This window comes from Prunus persica, chromosome G6, assembly GCF_000346465.2.
Source record: "Prunus persica cultivar Lovell chromosome G6, Prunus_persica_NCBIv2, whole genome shotgun sequence".
Taxonomy (NCBI): Eukaryota; Viridiplantae; Streptophyta; class Magnoliopsida; order Rosales; family Rosaceae; genus Prunus; species Prunus persica.
Window position 1 is genome coordinate 27,511,690 of NC_034014.1, and position 23,609 is coordinate 27,535,298.

At 35.4% G+C, this 23,609-nt stretch overlaps 5 protein-coding genes and 1 long non-coding RNA gene across 7 annotated transcripts; 4 read left to right on the forward strand and 2 right to left on the reverse strand.

The window, feature by feature from the left end:
* Positions 4,379-5,190, forward strand: LOC18774121 (hydrophobic protein RCI2B). The gene is made up of 3 exons (XM_020566262.1): positions 4,379-4,573; positions 4,717-4,816; positions 4,992-5,190. Exons 1-2 carry the CDS (start codon positions 4,493-4,495, stop codon positions 4,798-4,800), a joined length of 165 nt encoding a protein of 54 aa, XP_020421851.1. The 5' UTR covers positions 4,379-4,492; the 3' UTR covers positions 4,801-4,816; positions 4,992-5,190.
* LOC18773101 (hydrophobic protein RCI2A) lies at positions 7,572-8,693 on the forward strand. Its single transcript, XM_007207347.2, has 3 exons — positions 7,572-7,782; positions 7,916-8,012; positions 8,363-8,693. The coding sequence occupies exons 1-2, from the start codon at positions 7,693-7,695 to the stop codon at positions 7,997-7,999; spliced, it is 174 nt and encodes a 57-aa protein (XP_007207409.1). The 5' UTR covers positions 7,572-7,692; the 3' UTR covers positions 8,000-8,012; positions 8,363-8,693.
* On the reverse strand, positions 10,086-12,523 carry LOC18774305 (anaphase-promoting complex subunit 11). The gene is made up of 4 exons (XM_020565245.1): positions 12,410-12,523; positions 11,662-11,709; positions 11,079-11,197; positions 10,086-10,383 (listed from the first exon to the last, which is right to left on the reverse strand). Coding segments are annotated over exons 2-4 (237 nt in total). The 5' UTR covers positions 11,664-11,709; positions 12,410-12,523; the 3' UTR covers positions 10,086-10,267.
* Positions 13,530-15,161, forward strand: LOC18774533 (agamous-like MADS-box protein AGL80). The gene has a single exon (XM_007207033.2). The coding sequence runs from the start codon at positions 14,163-14,165 to the stop codon at positions 14,892-14,894; it is 732 nt and encodes a 243-aa protein (XP_007207095.1). The 5' UTR covers positions 13,530-14,162; the 3' UTR covers positions 14,895-15,161.
* Positions 17,083-21,731, reverse strand: LOC109949987. The gene is made up of 3 exons (XR_002272339.1): positions 21,525-21,731; positions 17,761-17,961; positions 17,083-17,466 (listed from the first exon to the last, which is right to left on the reverse strand). It is a non-coding gene; the product is annotated as an uncharacterized LOC109949987 (long non-coding RNA).
* LOC18774009 (agamous-like MADS-box protein AGL80) lies at positions 17,972-21,516 on the forward strand. Of its 2 annotated transcripts, XM_020567270.1 has the most exons (2): positions 17,972-20,206; positions 20,240-21,516. In XM_020567270.1, exons 1-2 carry the CDS (start codon positions 19,763-19,765, stop codon positions 20,510-20,512), a joined length of 717 nt encoding a protein of 238 aa, XP_020422859.1. In that variant the 5' UTR covers positions 17,972-19,762; the 3' UTR covers positions 20,513-21,516. The 2 variants fall into 2 exon arrangements, with proteins under 2 accessions (XP_020422859.1, XP_020422858.1); XM_020567269.1 differs by having other exon boundaries at positions 17,972-21,516.

Sequence of the window (23,609 nt, forward strand, 5' to 3'; positions counted from 1 at the left end):
TTTACCTAACTGTGGCTAACTACTCATTGTGACAGTAAGCTAACTGTGGCTAACTAGGTAGTGCCCTTTAGGTATGATAGATTGCTTTGAGTCACTGTGATATTGGTATATTGATTTGGAAGTTTTGAGATTGTAATTAAGGAACAAAAAATACATGGGATTTGGAAGCTCTCAGTTCAAACAGACTCCAAAGGCATATTGTTAACCACCATACATTTCGTAAGCCGGCTGAAGAGCTGATCCATGCTTTTCTTCAAGACATTTATGTGGCCGACTTCATTATTTCTTCTTTATAGTTCCAATGTTTCATTATAATGGTGCTAAAAGTGACCACATAAAATCATGGGAAATTTTAGTGCAAGTTTTGCTTAATCCTAAGTGAATTGTGTATATTGAAAAAGAAATTAAAGTCAACGGGTTCATCTGTAAGGACGCACACACAGCAAATGCAACAGCAGAGGACTTCTTTAACGCTGGCCTAGCCAAACCAGGCCTTACCAACACCACAATTTGTGTTGCTTATCAAAATTTGGTATCATGTGTGTCCTCTTTTAAGATGTCCAGCTATAATAACATCCTTAACAACGCAGAGTTCTTTTTTCTTCTAGCTTCTCTAATAAATCTATAACAAATTAAAATATATAAGAAACAACTCCAAAATAAAATTTGGGATCCAATTGAAGCCATTGCATTGGAAACATATATACCTCAAGGTGGCATTTTCTAGGGGATTTAATGTTCGAGAGTGAACTGTTCTGGAAATCACTGCAAGATTCAACATACTTATAAATAAAGTTCAGTATAAAAATTTACACAAAATCATAAACGTCCTTAGATCAAAAGTCACAATATATTGGTAGGCAGTCCAAGAAATCAAATAAAATTCATTTAAATGGTACTGCTAATTTTTTATAGTACAAAATGATAGTCAACTTTCTTGCCTCATTTACATCAATACTTCAAATTTTGGGGGAGTTCCTCTACCCTTAATAAACTTGTTTGAGATTCTAATGGGAATGCTATGAGAAATTGAGCTCAATTATCTGCGTGCTTTTGAGAACTGGTGTCAAGCTCTCATTGGTGCTTTGCTTAACAAGTTTTGATTTGCTTCTTGTTATTGCTTTTTTTGCTGCTTGTTTCTATTTTCTTTACATGTTTCTAGTTTCTTGATTGAGGTGGGCTTACAGGATGAATGGACAGCTCGGGATGATACCAAGTTACTAACGTTTGCTCAACTCATCCCTAGTCAGTGGAGCAAGATGTTGAAGTGGATCGTGGTGATGTTGCAATAATCAATTATATTTGCTGATTTTAGTTTTCTCCAATATCTTAATTGACTCCCATCACTTCAATATGTTATAATGTTCACAGCAAAAACATTTTTATATATAAACATTCATGCGAAATTTATCTTATCACAAAATTCAAGTGAGAAAAGAAGACACGAAATTTATCTCATCACAAAATCCTCATGCAATTTGTTGGAATTTTGAGCATTTTTTCCCAAACAATTTTTTTTTTAACTGCAAGGATTGCAGATCAATTTAGAAGTTTAATTAACATTGCCATTTACCTAACTGTGGCTAACTACTCATTGTGATTAGGTTGGGCGATTCAGTCGGATTAACTCAAAATTAAGCATACTTTTAAGTTTTTGTTTCAACCCGTAAATAGCGGTTTATGATTTTTTTAACCCAAGACCCACTCATTTTTAGGCCAACCCACTATAATAGGATTAGACAATTCGGTCAGGTTGACTCGAAATTGTGCTCACTTCTACTCATCAGTAGATGACACATCATCCTTTGCCCCATCCGAGCCCCAAACCCTACCCCAACTTATGGCACATTTGGCCCCACTATCCCTCTGTGGGCGTTACATGTTGACAGATCATCCAATCGGCATGGTAGCTTCGTCGACCCGATTTTGACAGCACCCGATCAAGTCACCATCGAATACGCCATTCACTTCCAATTTAAAGCCTTCAACAGCCAGGCCAAATATGAATCCCTCTTGATTGGCCTTCGGCTAGCAAGAGATATGGTTGCTCAACAGATAAGCATCTACATCGACTCTCAATTGGTTGTCAACGAGATCACTACCGAATTGGCAACAAATGACATGTCCATGACTGCATACTTGTTGCAAGCTCACCTATCTTATGAAATTAGACATGAGAATTTCATTCCCAAGAAGTTCAATCCGTGAACCAAACTAAGGTGCATTCAGTATATAGAAAAGATATTTAGGGCTCGTTTGGTACGTCGGACTGTACTGATTAATTTCCGTCGGATAGTATTAATCTGTTCCGGAGAGTACTGATTATTTATCCATAATATTATAAGGCATTTGGTGCTGTTCCGGATAAATAATCTGACTAAATTATACTGTGTTTGGTGATGTTTCAGATAACATCATATCAGACTATTTATAAATAAAAAAATTAAAAAAAAATCTTTGATAATTTTAATGGAAATTGAGATTCAAATGACACAAATTTTTTTTTGGTAAGATTCATATGACAAGATTTGTTTTTCAATTATTTTTGCCAATATTTTTTTTTCATATAACCCATTATCATAATTGTAGTATCTCATAAAAATTCCAACATACTCGCATACGTTAATAAAAACAATACCAAATAATGTATAATTCAAAGTGATCACATATTAAGGTGATAAGAGCAAAAGAGAAAGTTGTTCATAAACCAAACTACATCAAAGAGTGAATCACAACTCCCACGCCCTAAGTAAGAGAAGAACAAATGTTTTTCTCATAGCACCATCCAATGTCAGAAATATTTTTTCATCACTTGCTTTCTCCAAAATTAGCCGTAGTGCCTTAATTTGGTCATTAATAGACAAGTCCATCTTTGCTTTTCTAATAGCAATTGACAAAGAAAAAAAAATGGTTCCTAGAATTCAGGTTCATACAATTTTAATTTTGTAATTTTGCTCTCCTAGTCGTCAGGTATGTATGTATTCAACTAAACTACCAACACTAGCACAGTTGTTTGTTTTTGGACGAAAACTGGCAATACTCTGTTTAATACCAACAATCTAAATATTCCCACAACGTCGAATCACTATATCACATAAAAGAAAACATTCGATTAAAAAAATGCCAAAAAAAAAAAATTCATAATCTAATTTCCACTAAAAATTTGAAATATATAAAGCATACTGAAGAGAGTATGAAAAAGAGAGAGTGTGAGAGATGGATACCTGGAGAAGAGTGAAGAAAATAACCTGTGGGGAAGATAGTAGAGAACAACCCTAGGGAGAAGAAGATGAAAAGAGAGTCTGATTTTTTTCATAGAAAGCGTGTTCTTTTTCCCTAGCCGTATAATTAAGCGTGTATTATCTAAACCGAGGTGTGTGGGTTGTATTAGTTAGTCAGGTAAGGAGAGTATTAAAAGCCCAACCCGTATAAAATAGTCGGGTAATTAAATAATACAAGTTGACACCAAACACCTGACATAGACTATTTACTCCTATCCAGAGTCTAATACGGTGTACCAAACAAGCCCTTAAAGATTACAAAGCCTAATGTTTTTTTTTGTGTGTATATATATTTTTGGGCTTTATAGCCTAGATGACTCAACCATGTACTTCTCTTCAAAACCCATGTTACTAACTGGGCCCCAAGTTTGCAAACCATTACATTTTACTCTACATTGAAATATGAGATGCCCAATTTAATTGTAACACTATCGGCCCAATTTAATAATTTAAATAAAAATTTATCTAACTAATTCCCTATGAACCAAGGCAAAGTTTTTGTTTTTTTTGTTTTTTTTTTTAAATCTTTGGGATCCTGTTATTGGGCAGCTAGTCACCAACGTCGGCAACATGTTAAAAGCTATCGTATACATTTCAATTTTGATAAGACCACTGTTTCATATAAGTTCTTCTGTCGTTTGGTCGTTTTGGGGAGAACCTCCACCACGGCCGTTGCTGCAGCGCGCAGTGGCAACGTAAGCTCCGTTAGATCTTCCTTACAGCCTGGTCAATACATTCCAGTGGGTCCCACCTCGGGAACCCCACAATCAAGTGGAATAATGTTGTTATTATCATGTGAGCTCCCTAAATATCTCAAAAACCATTAGATATTTTATGCATATGTGACACAATTTCTTATGAAAAAATAAATTTAAATAAATAAATTATGTCGGTAGACACAATGGTCCATTCAGAACAAGACGCACATAAGGGCCAGACACGTGTCACGCTCACCTATTTATGGAACTTAGCTGTATAAATCATTTTCCTTTATTCGGATATATGTGCTGTGTGTGCACCCAATAAACAGCCTCCACGTAGTGGCACCCCCCCCCCCAGCAGCAGAAGGAGCAAACTCTATATAAAACCACACTCTACACTCCCCAGTTCCTGTCAAACAACACAAAGCGGTTGGATTTTTTTCTCAAAGTTCCTCTAAATTTTTTCTCAGAAGAACCAGAAAAAAAAAAACAAAACAAAACTCCATCAGAATGGGCACAGCAACTTTCGTTGACATCATCATAGCCATCCTCTTGCCTCCTCTTGGTGTCTTCCTCAAGTTTGGCTGCGAAGTCAGTATTTTTTTTACATAACATATTTGTGTGTGTTTTATAGACAGAATTTTGATGTAGTTTTTATTCATGGTTCTTATAAATATGACTTCAATAAGTTGTAAATATATGCTTATGTTCGGGGCGGATTTATGATTTTTCAGGCGGAATTTTGGATCTGTTTGATTTTGACTCTTTTTGGTTATCTCCCTGGTATTATCTATGCCATCTACATCCTCACCAAGTGATCCTTCAACAATTTCTGTAAGCAATTTTTTTTTTTTATAAATTTCTTTTACTTTTACTTGAAGGAAAAGTAAGAAACAGAAATGAAACTGCATAATTAAGCAAACATACATGCCTTTTCATTGGGCCACCTGACGCGACCTGCACTACCAACTGATGAACTTCCTTTTTGTTGTCTTTTTTCAATGGACAGGTGGTAGAGATGTGAAGGGCAGCTGTGTGTGTGTTTTGTTTCTGCATGAAGGGCTTGTGTTTTCAATTGTTCATGTATAGAACTTAATAAAAAAATTATCTGGTGTATGTAGCCAAACGGATTGTTCATTTGTTTTTTTTTCTTTTTTTTTTTCTGGATTTTAATAAGAAATGGTAGAGGCCTCATATTTGACTCACAATCCATTTGCTTTACACTCTTTACCCTATTTTTCTCTGTTTGTCAAATTAATTTTGTGCAAAGACTAATCTTGGGCATAGGCGTTTCTTCTTCTGTTAATTTCAATCATGACTTTTGGTTGACATTCCACATAACAATTACTTATTCACATAAGCTAAGATTACCAAGCCATGTTTGAAAATTGGGCCGGCATTCCACGTTCCAAAACATTTAATGTCATTCATGATATACAACCGATTACACTTAAGATTTTCTTGTCGTATTGTTAGTTTCACCAAACATTCAACCCGCTCGAAAAGATTCAACGATCTGTAATACATTTTTCCTTTATACATATCTAATACCATCTACGCAAGCTCATACTGTAACAAATGGGCCCACCGATTGCTCCATTTTTGTTTTTGGCGCAACCATTTTACAAAGAATATTGTCCAATTATTTCACCAAAAAGAAGAACATGGAACAATTAAATTGTAATAATAATCTAATGAAGAACTTCTCAAACTAATTCCTATGTCCCACGAGACGAGAAACCCTACCCTTTTTTATTATTTTTTTAATCTTTTTCTTTGCGATCCTTTTAGCTTTAATCAAAAGGTAATTCGCCAGCTAATCAAATCAAGAAATAAAATACAGTATTTTTCGCATTAAGCATAATGGGGGAATCAGAACCTCAAAACAATCACATACGTTTCAATTTTAGGGAGACTTTGGAAAAACCCAAAGGAGAGAGAAATTTTTTAAAAGAAGTCAAAATGGACAAAATTGCCCTTATTTATTTTTGGATTTCTTAATGAATCCTTTACATTTGCATGTCTTTGATTTGAAAGTCGAGAGGTTTTTCTGTCTTTTTTGAAAAAGCTTTGGCTTTTTCCAAAAGTGAAAGTTTTTTTATGGCTAAAACCTAAATTTACTTCAATTTTATAATAGCAAATATGGTTTAAACATCGAATTATATAATATTCTTTTAGTTCAGCCCATGAGCTCCATACGTCGCACGTGGGAAGGGTCAAGTCTTATGCATGAAGATTGAGAAGGACGGTTACGTCACGTGCATAGTGTGCATGCATCATATTTGAAGCCTCCATCACCGCCGTCGTTTCAGCATGTCGCGGCAACCTACGAGCCGTTAGATTTTGGATACAGCCTGGTCGACATTGCAATTCAGTGGTCCAGCCCTCACGCGCCATTTCATGCTCCCGGAAAGTTATTATAACATTTCGTATAGAACCCCCGACGAAATGTTATTAATTATCATAATCTAGTATTAGTATTTTGGTAAATGAATACCAAGAAAAACACTTGGACCAATTACAAAGTTACAAGACTATCGAAAGTGATCAAAATCCACAATCAACAAGAAAACCAACCATGAAAAAGAAAGAATGTTATTATCATGAATGTCAAAACAATGTAATTTTTTTAATAACGATAATTAGACCTCGAGTATAGGGATAAACGTGATTATAATTAAATAATAACTCTTCAATTTCGGTTATAATTTTAGTAGGATTTATTGATTCCATTATATAACTTAACTACTTGCACAAAAGGCAAAAGCTTTTCATATTAAGGACCACATTTCTACTTCAAACAAAAAAACAAGGACCCCATTTCCACCATTTAAAAATTTGAGGGTCATGCCAAATACTAAAATTTAGCAGAATTCAATTGTTACTTCAAAGACTCAAATATGTCACACTTTGATATGTCATCGTCAACATATGGCACACTTTGGATAAGGGTGAATTCTATGTTTGGTTATCAGCACCCATTGGATTCTAACAATATCCATCTTTCCATAACTATAATCTAAGTTTAAAAGCAAATATTTATTTAAGATAATGCTTTCTTCCTTTTATGCAAAGAGATACTCCTCCTTTATGCGAATTACAATTTAACACACATATGTAAAAATAATTCATAAAAAACACAAAAAGAAAATCTTCTGCGCGTATGTCACATTGCTATTAGTAGGAATGTAAGAACTCTTACTTACATGGTAAATACGAGGGAAGGGGAAGCTATACTGTATATGCTTTGACATTTGTTTGCATGAGTACACAAAATGGTCGATTAGGTTTGAGAAGAAGAGGAAGAAGAATAAGCACATGGGAGAGTGACATGTTCACCCATTTATGATTCTATTGGACCAAACATACATAGCTGTATATGATTCTTTTTCCTTTTTTTCTTTATTCGGATTCGGCTATATAGCCTGTATGAATCTGAGAACAAAGAACCACCCCCCCACAAAAGTAAGATTTACAATAGAAAGTTTACAGGGCTAAGGAACCGCGTACACACTGTATCTACACCCACTGGCCAATGCATGACCTCCACGTGGCTCCTCAGCAATAGAGCAGCTGTATATATAACCACTCAGAGTCTTCCAGTTTCTGTCACAACACAAAAGCAGTCTTCTTCTTGCACTGTAAACTCTCACAAAGTTCTCATTTTTCCTTAAAGAAGAAGAAAAAAAGGGTCCTCCACATCTACAGCCATGCCGAGTGAAGGAACAGCAAACTTCATAGACATCCTCATAGCCATCCTCTTGCCTCCTCTTGGCGTCTTCCTCAAGTTTGGCTGCCATGTTAGTATCTTTTAAAACTTAATTTGGAGCTCATTAACTTATTTAATATGTGTTTGTGTGTGTTTATAGAACTTAATTCTGATGTAATTGATATGGTTCTTATAATTATATTTGCTGAATTTGTGATTTTCAGGTTGAATTCTGGATCTGTCTCTTGCTGACTATTTTTGGTTACATCCCTGGGATTATCTATGCTGTCTATGCCATAACTAAATGAGACTTCAATTTCTGTAAGAACCCACATCTCTGTTTCACTGAAAATTTTATCTTCTGTTTGATATTTCAATACAACAAAGAAAAGAGGGAGTTTTCCCAAAGTTAGGAAGGGGAAGGGAACGGGGGTTTTTCTTACGCACACTGTAAATATGTCTGTAAGTTACGGCTATTTTTCACTGTGCTAAAACATAAAAAAGAGAGGAGTACTTTAAACTGCATGATTAAGCAAAAATACCTTTCATTGGGTCAGCAGGCCAGCTATGATTTAACAGGAGAAAATGGGTAGCTGTTGGTCCACATGACAGGGCCTGCACTAAATTCATGCCATCATCGTTCTCATACTTTTACTTTTCTTGTTTGACAGGTACGTAGAGATGTGAAGGGCACATATGTCTTTTGGTTTCTGAATTATGGGATTGTTTTCAACGGTTTGATGGATAGTACTTTATCTGGTGTATCCAGATGGACGGTTGATACATCATGTAGTGTGGTTTTGTCCATTGTTCATTTATTTTTCTTTTCTTCCTTTTGATTTTATCCTCCTTCCACCTCCTTATCAATCTGTTGTAAAGGGTGGATGGTAGGTCTGGTGATTCATGTCCCTTAAAACATTAGTTATTTATTTTTCAATGTGACTTGTGTTCTAATCCCACCCTATCGGGTTTGGAGGTATCAGTGGCTTTTTGACTGCTTCATATTTTATTATATGTAACTTTATTATTAAGCAAAGGGAACATCAGAACAACCCCTCCAATCATAATCAGGCCACATATTCCTTCTTCCATATAGAATTACCATATTGGGTTTTAATATATTTTATAAAATTTGATTAGAAAGTCTCATATTGGGTTACTTACTTTGGTTCTGTTCAAGAGAGGAAAAGAAAAATTGTTCATCCGCATGACGTGACATCTCATGTCTGCTGTCTTGTACATTTGTAGAAAAAAACAACGAAGGAAGCTACCTTGCATTGCATCCAATCCAAGCACTTTAATTAGGGCAGAACAATACGGAAGCTCAAACCTGAGGTGTTTAATTACCTTTACTAACGGGGTTGGGATTTTGATAAAAGAGCGATAGTATTTTGTTGATAAGAACTAATGGGGTTGAGATATAAAAGCTATTTTATGCTCAAATACAAAAGCTCTTAGTTTATTTGTCACTTTCTTTGGTCAATAATAGTATTTGTTCTACAATTTTCTATTGGATTTTCAAAGACTGTGACCAACTGTACTTTTGCCGTGATGTGGAAACAAAATAGAAAAGAAAAGGCAGAAGCACAGATGGTGTCTAATCTACGTGGTTGCGTATGAACCAAGTTAAAATATAGAAGTGAGAATCCATGAAAAGTTCAAGCCAACTCTCTTAACGTATCCAAATTGATAACCCTTTATGATATTCAATTCCACATTCACATGAACAAATCATCAAGATAAGATCACGAGCAGCAAAAACAACAATATTTACCAGTTTAAAGGGAGAAGCAGATAATAAGAGGCAGGTCTAAAAGCTTTGTACATCCACATTATTTCCATTACAAAACTACAAATTCCAGTGAACTTTTCAACTAAATTTTAATGCAATATATAAACACATACCATCTGAGAAACGGGGTTCTTTTTCAGTTCGAAAAAGATTCTCAAAATTGCATTTTGTAGAGAAAAAGACATTGTCCCAAACATAAGACTTACAGGTATATTTCATCACATAAAAACAGTCCATAATTCTTTCTTTTTTTTTGGTAGATTTATATATTGGTAAATGGTAAATAATTATTCTTTTGCAGCTTACTAAATTTCTTAGGGTATTCTAGTAGAAGGAAAATCAATGTCTAGCGAAAAACAGTAGGAGAAATCATTCAATCAACATAGTTTTACCCGCAATTGGTGACGGTTTAAGGACCTATAGTGACGAAGTTTTAGCCCCATTAGACAAAATTGTGTTTAGCAGCGGTTTTTTGGGTCGCTAACCGTAGGTAAAAGGTCTTTCAGCGACGATACATGTAACCGCCGCTAAAAGTCGTAACTACTTTAAATTCGCCTCCCTTTCCTGTCATCTCAATTGGAGCACAAATTTACAAAATAGTCTCTCTGAAAACGATTACCAGTTAAAAAAATATTTTTATGATCACCCAGTATGGAGCTACTTTAGTTTACATCAACTAATACACAGTAGATATACAGTTGTACACTTAATCCAGAATACAATCAAACAATTAGAAGCCCGCATTGGCAACCCCTGCACTTGAAGAGTGATTTCAACTTTTATCTCATCCTTTGAATTGCCACTCCCTGCGACACATGGGGCAATGTGCCTGAGGAGTCTGTGAATTTACCCATTTTAAGATGCAATGAAGATGGAAAGCATGGTTGCATGCACCCCAAACTGCAAGATAAAAGAATAATTTAGAAAATTATCAAGCTGTGCAAAAGATGAACCCAATAATTAATATCAAATGAAAATTATAAACAAAGAAACACAAATCAGACTGCTAATGCAAACGATGAAATGTCTGAATCTAGTCAGTCAATGCACAAAGTAAGAAAGGATTTCCCACCTTAAATGCATGCATTGTAAGCAATTTGGTTGGCCTTCTTGATAATAGAAGAAGAATATAGGGTTTGACTGTTAGTTTGGTAGATACCATGGCAGCCGTGCATTGCAAACCATGTGTAAAATGATGTTCTAAGATGTCGGCGGAAGATCTTCTGTTAGATATTTGAATCATATTTGGGTAGTTCATTGAAGAAAAAGAGAGAAAATCCAAATGCCAATGCTTGTAAATTAACAATGATCTGTATATTCCATACTACTGTGAAACAAAGCATTGATATGAATTGATGTCATTATATATGAATGAGTAGCAAGAACCGCACAAATCAGAATAGAAAAATGTGAAAAAAGGTATAACCAAATGCGTAAAGAGACAACATGTGCTTCACTACTCAAACATCATAAGTTCATAGGTCAATCTGAAACTCTATTGCAGACTTAGATCTTTAATAATAGGAGAGGCAACAGAATTTGGTGAAAGATGAAATATTATGCAAGGCATCAAGCAAATAATGTTAGCTACTTACTTAGTGGGCAATCATCCCCGGGGAGCTTACAATCAGGACAACACCCATCAAATGCCATCCTGCAAATCCCACATGTTTCATCTTGTGCATCCCATGTCCATGAAGCGACAGCATGCCACCTGCAGGTTGAAAAGGATAAGAACTAGAGCTCCAAGAGTACATCATTGTTAAATTTATAAACATTCACAAGTGCAACAATTGATTAATGAAAATAACAGATAGAGAAGAGATAAAGAGGACATACTCTGTTTGAAAAGCCCATCAGATATTCGAAAAGAGAGTCAGTTAAGAGAAAACTGTTTCTATAAAACGTGTGCAATACATTTCACAACAAACACGTTTCAAGTAAAGGCAAATTAATTAGCAAACAAGATCATGTAAAATTTTCAAGCCGATCAACAATTAGTAATTCTTGAAGAAGCCAAATCATATGAATTTGATACCATCAAACTAAAATTCATTCTACCAGGATTAAATAAATGCAACAAAGTTAACACCATAGAAGTGAAAGAAAAGGAAAATATAAACGATTGTTATAAATAGTATAAAGGTAGTGCATTTAAAAGAAAGGAACTGAAAACACATTGACAAGGATACGCAAGATGTTGACTTTCATCCTCTTCTCCTGCAACTACAAAATCCCAAACCATACATTTCAGAGAAGTGAATGATAATAGAATCTCTAGTGAATGATAATAGAATCTCTTTGGTTCCATCAGTTTTGAGAAGATACACACTCAGGAAACAAAATTCAGAACCCTATTGATTTCAGCAATATTCATGGCAAACTGTTAAAAATAACTGCTGCTTGTAATTCATGGCAAACCAATATTGATTTCAGCAAATTTTCCAGCGACCAAAGTTTGGTGCTTTCCATCATATTCAAGAAATATATTTTATATGAAATCCTCGAAACTTCCAAACCAAACTATAAATAAGCCTATCCTTTAACTTATAAAAAAAGAGGCATTGGGGGAAAAAAAAACACTTGTAGCAGTGGGTTGAACTATCCTTATTGGTTGTATGGCCAGAGTTGTCATCATAACGCCAATAGGATTTTGCTCAAGTTCTGCATTACTTCGAAGACCAGTGTCTAACATAAAGCTTACATCGCTGTCTTTCCAGGTCTCTGTCTTCCTAAAATACCCTAGAATTTTCTCACTAATAATCCTTAAAAACCCAAATAATAAAATCAAGAATCAGCACTAATTATACCAAATTCAACTCAAAATCAATCGCTAAAATCACTCAAACACATCATATTAGACCATAGAAAATAAATCGAAGTTTTCATCCTGCGACATCTAGAGAAGAGCAGCCATAGAGCGTACCTAGGGCAGAATCGGAGCCACGGAAGAAGGCGAACCCTAGTCTTCGTCGTTCGTTCGAAACCGACGTCTGAGGTTGGTTTCCAGAGTCCGGGCAGCTTTGGGCTTGGATTCAAGACGCCGTGTTCCTGACTGACACTAAGCCCACCAAACCAAACTAGGGCTACGAATTTGAGCATAATTGGAATAGACATAATGCAGGGTTTTTTGGGCCTCCAAATGTTTGACTATATTTGTGACTTCAAGCCCATTAAAAAAAGCCCAAATTGTTAATTTTAATGATTTTTATTTATTTATATATTCGTCATTGTGAATTTATACGTTTAGATGGAATGAGTGTGATTTGCACGTTAAAATGAGTATATTTCATTTCAAATAAGAAGCCAAACATTATATTAATAGAGGTTAAAATATCGTGTAAATAGCTTGTAGCTCAAGTGATTAAGAACATTTACTCTTGCATATGAGGTCTTAACTTCAATTTCCACCTCTCCAATATCGTTTGTATCAACAAAAAAAATATAAAAAAAATTAAATACCGTAGTTATTCTCTATGCAACATCCCTACACTTCAATCAAGAAAAGTTTCTGTATGTTAGACATTCGTCATGTTCATCGCAAGATGAAATTTCAAATAGGTCATTGGATTTGGATTGGTGGGCGCTGGTGACCATTAGGAGGAGGGATGGTTGGCTAATCTTGGCCGGAGTCATGGAATGAGAGAAGCGAGGTATATAGGGGAGACAAGAAATAGAAATATTATCAGCTACTCTCCTTAATCAAGTCTAATTCCTGATTTCTTAGGTATTAAATTATGAATTTTAATGTGAAACTCACATAACTTTTAATTCCTCATGTACTAACTAATAAACACGTGAAAAATTAGGAACTAAAATAATTCCAATGCTCATAGCACACCATAAATTTCAAATAGGTCATTGCATTTTTGGAGTGCTCGGTGAGCATTAGGAGGAGGGATGGATGGCCGGTCTTGGGCGGTTTGAGAGTCTTGTTCTCGAGTCGAGAGGCTTTTTTTAAATGCAAGAAAAATTAAGAATAGAAATAATTTTGATACATACCTACTCTACCTAAGTAGCACACCATAAATATGGTGAAAGTAAAATTAGAAATATAAACTGTCCAGATATAGTATTATTAATTGTTATTAGGGCATGGGTCAAGAAAATAGAAGCATGACCAAAAAGAGGCAGAATAATAAAAAGAAAAATCCTAAACAATAATGGACTGGATTACCTTATAAATAATAATGACCAAAGATATAATATAGATTGAATGAACCACATCAACATCTGTGTTGTAATGCATGTATGTATGAGAATTAACAGACAATTACTTCCATATAAACCCAAGGGTGGATAAGAAGTCCCATGAATTAAAAAATAATAATAAATAGAAAAAAAAACACACACATAAAACATCCACCAAACTCAATTTACTAAATTTTCTGCATCATATTACAACTTTTTTTATTTTTGCTAATAAAAATCTACCGAGACATACCAAAATGTTCTATATTGAAGTTCATATCTCCTGCTTTGTAAGAGCATTAAATTTCTATTTAGGATGTAATCTTCTAGAATTGGTTAGGTAGCCCTTCTGCTGCTATATAATACCCCAGGCTGTTTGGGGCTAATCCATCTTCTTCTTCTTCCCTAGTTTGCAATTTCTTTCTCTCTCTCTCTCTCTCTCTCTCTCTCTCTCTCTCTCTCCATTTTTTTTTTCTTCCTTTTGAGCCATGACTAGAAAGAAGGTCAAGTTGGCCTACATAGCTAATGACTCAACCAGAAAAGCCACTTTCAAAAAAAGGAAGAGGGGCTTGATAAAAAAGATAAGTGAACTGAGCACACTCTGTGACGTTCCAGCGTGTGCCCTAATCTATAGCCAGTATGAGTCTCTCCCTGATATCTGGCCATCTCCTTCCGGCGTGCAGCGTGTTATCGCGCAATTCAGAAATATGCCGGAGATGGAACAAGGGCGGAAGATGTTCAACCAGGAGACCTTTCTCAGGCAGCGGATCGTGAAGTCCCACGAACAGCTCAAGAGGCTGAGGAAAGAGAACAGAGAAAAGGAGGTGTCGAGGGTGATGTTCCAGACCCTCACTGGTAGGCCTCTTCAGGGACTGAACATGATCGACCTGAACGACCTAGGATGGCTAATCGACCAGAATGTGAAGGAGCTTGGTGAGAAGATCAAGAGCAAGAGAGAGGAGCTGCTGGCTCAGAGAAATGAAGTCACAATGGCAGCACCAAATGCAGCAGCTTTGCCTGCTAGAGCTGGAGACCATGGCATGGACCTGAACATGCAGCAGCCAGCAATGGAGAACACCATGCAGAGGCCTCCATGGTTCTCAGATGTGATGACCCCGCAGGAGCCTATGGGGTCTGGTGCTGCTGGTGGCGATGAGGTGTTGCCCTTCGGAGATCAGAATCATCCTGCCTTTTGGCATAACAGTCCCTTTTTTCATTGAACTCTATCTGGTGTTTGTTTAGTTTTTGTTGTTTTTTTTAAGTGATTTTCTTTTATGGATGTTTTGTTTTGATGGTGCTAGTCTCCATCTCAAACCACTGCAGGTTTCGTTTCTTAATTTCTTGAATTTAAATTTATGTACCCAAAAGTTTATATAAACAGTAGTTCAGTTGTTTGGTTTTCTCAATCGTATTCTTTGAGGGCTTATATTCTCTGATGTATTTGAGTACTTTATTAGATCTTTTTAATATATCCTTTTGAATTTAAGATTTGTTGCTATGTTATTGAGAACCAACCAACCAAAGCAAGAATGATTAACAAAGAAAGGTCAATGGAGTTGGATATGTTTATCAGAAAGTTTTACATTTCATAGATCGCAATATTATGTAGTTCTTATCTTCACTAAAAATTACTCCTACACGTCCAACAAGAGTTGAAAGATAATCTCATATAACATTTGAAGACAAACTTTTGTACCATTGGTTAACTGTAATTTTATAGATTGAAAACATATCAAAGAAAACTATCCAAAAGAAAATTACAATTAAAATCCTTTTGGTTATTGTTAGAAGAAATACATATTCAATTATAAAACAAAAAGAAGGATCAAGCTACTTATAGTACGAAAGAGTTTTATTAATGAGAACGATATACATGTAAGTTAATAACAATAAAAACGATGTCAATTTGCCATATATAGAACCTTAATAATGACACAACCATTCAATTTATTATCCGATGCATATACTATGTACATACATAGGGTAGGTATACCTACCATATATTTGTACCCAAAGTTACATATATATGGTAGGTATACATATCGTAATCTATCGTTCTCGTATTGTGGCAGTTGTTCATAAATCGTCTCTTATTACTTAAAAGTATATATTCTCTTAAAGTTCATGTGTATATATATATCATGAGGCACATCATTTAATTTATTATCTGATGTGGAGACTACCTATATTGATATGAATTCGGACCCTAGACCTATCATGAATCATGGACCATATGTATTCATCTTTTCACCTAGCTAACAAGAGGTTTTGTGTTCGGGCTATAAGAAATTAAAATTCCTCAAATGGGAAGTGGGATTTTTTCCACTTTTGTAGATATTAATCAAGAACAACTTTGAAGTGCAAGAATCTCGAACTATTCTCTATGCACTTTGCAAAATGTAAAGAAGGCTCTGCTGACAAATATCTGTGAACTTTAAACAATCAATGTCCAAACAAAGCACAAAGAACCCGTCAAAAGGTACTTACAAGGGATCTTAGAAAAGTTAAACTTCACAGAATTATGTCTCGAATATGGACGTTTAGTTGAAGGAGAGCCATTCAGAGGGAGAGAAAAGTGGAAGACAGGAGAAAAGTACCCTCGAGCACTGATATAAATTAGTACAACCAGAAGTGCCACCTAGTTCACCAAATCAGGCAGAGGTTCAGCATCTTTAATATTAATAAACTATTTTGATTTAAAACAAGTTGCGCCAAGTTGTCTGATTAGCGGATTCTAGTTTTGATTCAATGCTACGGGGTAAAGATTTGTTAATAGACATACAGCATGCATAACATGCTTTGTTTCTGGTTCAAATTGATTTTATGTTTCCTATTACTTTGGAGATTCGGTCTGGTATTTTGTTCTCTACCATTGCTTTTTATTTCTGCTAGCTGTACTTACTCTCTGTGGAGAAACACTATGCCTAGCTAGATATGCATGTTGTACTAGGCTTTAAAAACTATGTAAAACAAAATGCTTAAAAGATTACTGAGAACAAAAACATGTATCATGTTTTGTACTGAAAACACTGCATAATATATTTTTTTGTAGATTTATATTGTGGTAAAGGGAAACTAATTATTCTTTCGCAGTTTACTAAAAAGGTTGGGGTATTCTAGAAGAAGAAAAATAAAAATTTAGTGAAAAACAGGAGAGAGAAATTCAATCAGCATATTGTTGCTAATTTGGTAATAAATGACGGTTTTTAAGTTTTTGCAACGACTAGTGACGGTTTGTTGACCTTTCGTGACGAAAATTTATATAAATTGTGTTTAGCAATGGATTATTTCGCCGCTAGCCGTAGGTGAAAACACTAAATGCGACGATATGCTTGTCCGCCTTTCAATTTGCGTCTTATCCTCGTATTTTAATTGGTGCAAAATTCTACAAAACATAAATACCACATCTTAAAAGCACTACCGCTAAATTTATTATTATTATTATCACTGAGATCCCTATCAATCCGAATAAACAAACAATTGGTTTATAGAGAATACAATAAATCATTCAAAAGTGAAACTTTGAGCTACTTCACAGTTTACATCAACCAAAACACAACAGACAGACAAGGGATATATAAACCATATACAATCAAACAATTGCAAGCATGCATTGGCAACCACTGCACTTGAAGAGGGAGAGAGCAAACAAGTTTACTAAATGTGATTCTAGTTTTTCTCTCATCCTTTGAATTGCGACTCCCTGCTATGGGGCAATGTGACTGAGAAGTCTACACATTTTATGATGCAATGACGATGGAACGCATGGTTGCATGCTTGATGCACCCCAAACTGCAAGATAAAAGAATAGTTTAGTGACTTATCATCAAGCATCAAGTTGTGCAAACAATGAACGAAATAAGTTATATCCAATAAAAACTACAGACTAGAAAAACACAAATTAGACTGCAAATGCAAAATGTGAAATGTCGGAATCTAGTCGGATCAATGCACAATATAATAAAGGCTTTCGCACTGTAAGAAATTTGGTTGGCCTATTTGGCCTATTTGAAGAAGCACAATGTAAGAATTTCAAGCTGATCAACAATTAGTAGTTCTTGAAGCAAAATCATATTCATTCAATACCATCAAGTTGAAATTCATTCTACTGTGCTTCAATGCCACAAAGTTAACACCATAGAAGCCCTCCTCTTTACCAAAAAGAAAAAAAAAAGTTAACACAATAGAAGTGAAAGAAAAGGAAAAGTAGCGCATTTAAAAGAGAGGAACCAAATAACACAGCGAGAAGGATACGCAAAGGCTGTCACTCATCTTCTTCTCCTGCAACTGCAAAACCCAAAACCCTTCATTTCAGAGAAGTTTATGATAATAGACTCTGTTCGATTCCATGGGTTTTGACATTTGGCTTATGATTTTAATGTGGAACCACATAATTTTTAAGTGGAGCAATTCCGATAGACATTCCACGTAAGCAGCCCGCCATACATGAGGCAAAAGTAAAATTAGAAATATAAACTGTCAAGATATAGTACATCTCAGCATTTAGTCATTCGAAGGTCTCTTTTATTAGAGAATAGTTTGAGATTCTTGCACTTCAAAATTGTTCTTGATTAATATCTACAAAAGTGGAAAAAATCCCACTTCCCATTTGAGGAATTTTAATTTCTTATAGCCCTAACACAAAACCTCTTATTAGCCAGGTGAAAAGATGAATAAAAAACTTATTATTAAGTTTACTGAGTAATAATACATATGGTCCAGGATTCATGATAGGTCTTTGAATTCGTATCAATATAGGTAGTCTCCACATCAGATAATAAATTAAACGATGTGCCTCATGAGTAGGTTACTATATATATGAACTTTAAGAGAATATATACTCTTAAGTAATAAGAGACGATTTATGAACAACTTCCACAAGACGAGAACGATAGACTACGATATGCATACCTACCATATGTATGTAACGTTGGGTACAAATATATGGTAGGCATACCTATCCTATGTATGTACATAGTATATGCATTGGATAATAAATTGAAAGGTTGTCTCATTATTAAGGTTCTATATATGGCAAATTGACATCGTCTATTGTTATTAACTTACATGTATATTGTTCTTACGTACGTAAACTCTTATAACCTACATGAATATCCTTCATAACCTATATCTATATCGTTCCTACGTATGTCAACTCTTATAACCTATATGAATATCCTTCATATCTACGTAACTCATTAATAAAACTCCTTCGTACTATAAGACCATCAATTATAGCTTCATCCTTCCTTTTGTTTTATAATTGAACATGTGTTTCTTCTAACAATAACCAAAAGGATTTTAATTGTAGTTTTAATAGCAGAAAAAATGTATTCTCTACTTTATATATTGATATATCGTTTATTATATTAATTGTTAGGACGTGACTCAACAAAATAGATGCACGACAGAAAAGAGACAGAGAAACAAAAAAAATCTAAACAATAATGGGCTCAATTACCTTATAAGTGATAATTACCAAGGATAGAAAGAAATATCGATCTTTTAATCATTTGAATGAGCCACAACAAAATCTGTGTTTTAATGCATGTATGTATGCTAATTTAACAGACAAGCTTCCATATAAAACCAAGGGTGGATAAGAAGTCCCATGAATTCCAAAAAAATAAAAAGGAAGATATTACATAGGCATCCACCCAACTCATAGTACTAAATTTTCTGCATCATATTTACAACTTTATTTGTGCTAATAAAATTGCCTACCCGAGATTTCATATTTATCCTACCTATAAAACAATCTTAATTACCATTTATGTGAAAACCACATTCCCCTCACACATGGACAACAAATCTTCTTGTATTGACTCTTCCATTGTAAGCCGTCATAAATTTAGCAATGTACTAATATACCAAAATGGTCTATATTGATTTTCATATCTCCTGCATTGTAAGAGCAATAAATTTCTATCTAGGATGTAATCTTCTAGAATTGGTTAGGTAGCCCTTGCTGCTCCTATATATATCGCAGGCTGTTTGGGGCAAGCAAACCCACTAAAGCTACTAAGGCTTTTCCTTCTTCTTCCCTAGTTTGCAATTGTTTTTCCTCTCAATTTTTTCTCTTTCAGCCATGACTAGAAAGAAGGTCAGCCTGACCTACATCACTAATGACTCAGCTAGAAAAGCCACATTCAAGAAAAGGAAGAAGGGTTTGATGAAGAAGGCGAATGAACTTAGCACCCTTTGTGATATTCAAGCATGTGTTATTATTTATAGCCAGTATGAATCTCACCCTGAAGTTTGGCCATCCCCTTTGGGAGTGCAACGCATTGTCTCACAATTCAGGAGCCTGCCAGAGATGGACCAGAGCAAAAAGATGGTCAACCAGGAGACCTTTCTGAGGCAGAGGATTGTGAAGGCCAACGAGCAGCTGAAGAAGCTGAGGAAGGAGAATCGGGAGAAGGAGATGTCGAGGGTCATGTTTCAGAGCCTGACTGGTAAGCCTCTGCAGGGACTGACCATGATTGATCTGAACGACCTCGGGTGGCTCATTGACCAGAACTTGAAGGAGCTGGTTGATAAGATCAAGACCCGGAAGGAGGAGCTGGCTCAGAGAAATCCAGTCCCAGTCCCACCAACTCCAGCAGCTGTGCCTGCAGCTGGAGACCATGCCCTGAACCTGAACATGCACGCAACAATGGAGAGACAAGCTTTCGGGCTTAGCAACATGGGCAACACCATGCAGAGGCCTTCATGGTTCACAGACATGATGAACCCTAATGAGCAAATGGGGTTTGGTGCTGTGGCTGAGGTTCTGCCCTTTGGGGATCAATACCATCATGGTCATGGTCTTTGGTCTAACAATCCTTTTTTTCCTTGAGATATCTAGCGTTTGTTTCTTTGGTGTTTTTTAAGTGATTTGGTGCACGTGTTGATGGTTTTAGTCTTAAACCACAGGAGGTTGTGTATCTTTCTTTAATCTTATGTAATAAAAAGTTTAGTGACCAGTAGTTGTTGGGTTTGTTCGTATTCTTCGAGGGCTTATTATCTGATGTATTTGAGTATTATTAGTCTTTTTAATATCCATGGAAATATAATCTATATAATATATATAAACATCCATGGGATGAGAGACGGGTTGCATGTAAGAAATTTTTTTATTAGTATAACCATAATCGACGATCATATTGTACAAAAGACTTTTATCGATAACTAATTTAGGTATGTATGAAGGATATACATGCATGTTAATAACAACAGACAAGATGTCAATTTGCCATTTATAGGATCTTAACAATGAGACAACCATTCAATTTGCACTGAACGATACGTACATATAGCAGGTACACCTACCATATATTTGCACTGAACGATACGTACATATGGTAGGTACACCCACCATACACCTGTACTTAGCGGAACGAAACGTAGTCTTACAAACCATGGACCCTAAACCCTAATGGTACACCTACCATTTTACTGTCATATTACACAGTAAAATGACAATACTTTTTATCATTCATCTTTCACCTAGCAATTGTCCACAATGGTGATAGAGAGAGTCATAGACATCGATGTTTTTTATCTGTGGATGGCTACAAAACTAATTAATGACCAGAGGTTGTTTTAGGCTATACGAAACTAAAATTCCTAAAATTGGAAGTGGGATTTTTTCCACTTTGTATATGTTAGCTAAGAACGACTTTGAAATGCAAGAATTTTAAACTATCCTCTACAATGCACTTTGAAAAAAATGCAAAGAAGACTCTGCTGACTAATAACTATGTCTCATAATCATAAATCAGATGCAATCAAATAATCATAAACTCCCTTTCAATTAAATAAGAAACTCATAAATCATCATCAATTGGAAAATTGAGTTTAAGACTTACTTGAAGATTGGAAATTTGAAAAATAATAGTCGAGTTCGCGTCGGCAGGACCCCGGCGGCAGGTGGTTGGGTGGGAATTGGGGGTTAGGGTTTGAAGATTTTGGCTGAGGATTTGGGGTTTTGGGGTTTGGTGGGGGTGTGTTTTTCAGAGTCGCATTGGGGGAGTTCCGTTCTTTCTTTTTGTTTTTTGGTATGACCTGGCTCAAAACGGTGTCGTTTGGACCAGGTCATTAAAAAATAAAATAAAACACACCTGGACATAAAAGTGGAGAAATAATCCCCTGAATACTGCTAAATAGTAAATAGCCACACCAAACGACATGAAAATTAGTGGCAATCTTCACTCACTTTTAGTACACCAAATGAGGCTTAGGTTAAACATCTTTAATGTTAATTAATCAACTATTAACCAACTTGACACTAGTTTTTATTTATATAATATAAACGATATTGAAAATGAAGGGAATCAAAACTAACACTTCAGATGCATGAATAAATTCTCTTGAGTTACAAGCCCCTCACAACTTGAAACTAATTTTGATTCAAAACAAGTTTCACCAATTGTTTCATAGGATTCTAATTTTGACTCGATGCCACAGTGATAAAATATTTATTAATATCACACTCAACATGCATAACATGCTATGTTTTGTTTTTTGGACAGAGCATAACATGCTATGTTTCTGATTCAAATTGATCTCAATTTTTTGTCTCCTATTTGTTTGGAAGGTTGGTCTGGTATTTTGTTCTCTACCACTGCTTTTATCTCTGCTAGCTGTACAGTTCGTGGAACTGTGTTAGATTCCACTGCTTTGGATTTCAATCAATATCTCACTTGAATTAAGACGCTAGAGTTCGGTTTTCATCCTTCCTCCCTCTAAAGATCTTTAGAGATATTTCTTGTATATGACCATTGTACGGAATCATTTTTCAAGCCTGGGCGTCCTTTGTCCCAAAAGAACTCGAGGGGACAGCAACTTTAGTATTATATAGTTGTTCTGAAACTACCTGAAAGAATACTATGTCATGGGAATGTTGTGGTTGAGGGTCACAAATTTAAAGGACTCTATATGCTGTTAAAAGATTTTAGTACACTTGCATCTCCAAACAATCACTAGAACAAAAAAACTCCTGAGTCAACCACGGTCGTCTAATTTGCTACAGTATAGGTAACCGCCGTCTATTGTGATAATTTATTTAACAAGCTGAAAAACCAAGCTGCTGTAACATAAATTGATTAAAATTTGATGCCACACACAGTCTGTGTTGCAGATTGCAGATCAAAAGGCAACCTTAATTGCTTAAACCACAATGTTGATTGCAGATATGGGGAAGATTTGGTGAAGTAACTTAATTTTATAATTCATTGGTACCAAATTGTACATTAACCTAAATAATTCTTTCATGTTTCATCCACACTGATTTGCTTCTTGGAGCTAACATAAATAATGATGCCATGAAAAGTATGCCAAAGTGTTCACTTATTTATTTAGTTTGAAGATTTTGAGAACCAATCCAACATATAAGAATGAACGAAAAAATTGAAGCATGACGGTAGTCATAATCTGTACTTCAGAGAAAAACAAAAGCTTTGATAAATAGAAACAAATACTTGATGACATTTATTATAGTGATTCACAAACTAAACTAGTAAAATAACAGTATGATACACTAAGAAATGCAGACAGGCATAGCTCCTTCTTAGGACTTTCCAGCTGGGTTTACAGTTAAGGTTTGGCAATCAGATTCTGAGACAATGCACTTGTGGATTCTGTCAATGAAAGCAGTAGCTTTGTTGTCGATGCCGGGCTCAGCTACCCACCCACCTCTGTCCTCCTCACTAACCCACACCCTTCGTGCACTCATATACAAATCCTCCCCCATGTCATCTCCTCTGCGAGGCCTCCTCGATTTGAACAAGCTGAAGAATGAGAAGGAGGATTTTTTCTGCCTGTTGTTGCCTCCCATAACTCTTCTTCGACAAGAAAAAAATTAAGCACAGTGCTTTAGGTGATGAGATGAAGAAAGTACAAATGTTACTCTCTTCGGTTTGTAGTGGCAAGAAGGAAGATGTTCTGTATTTATA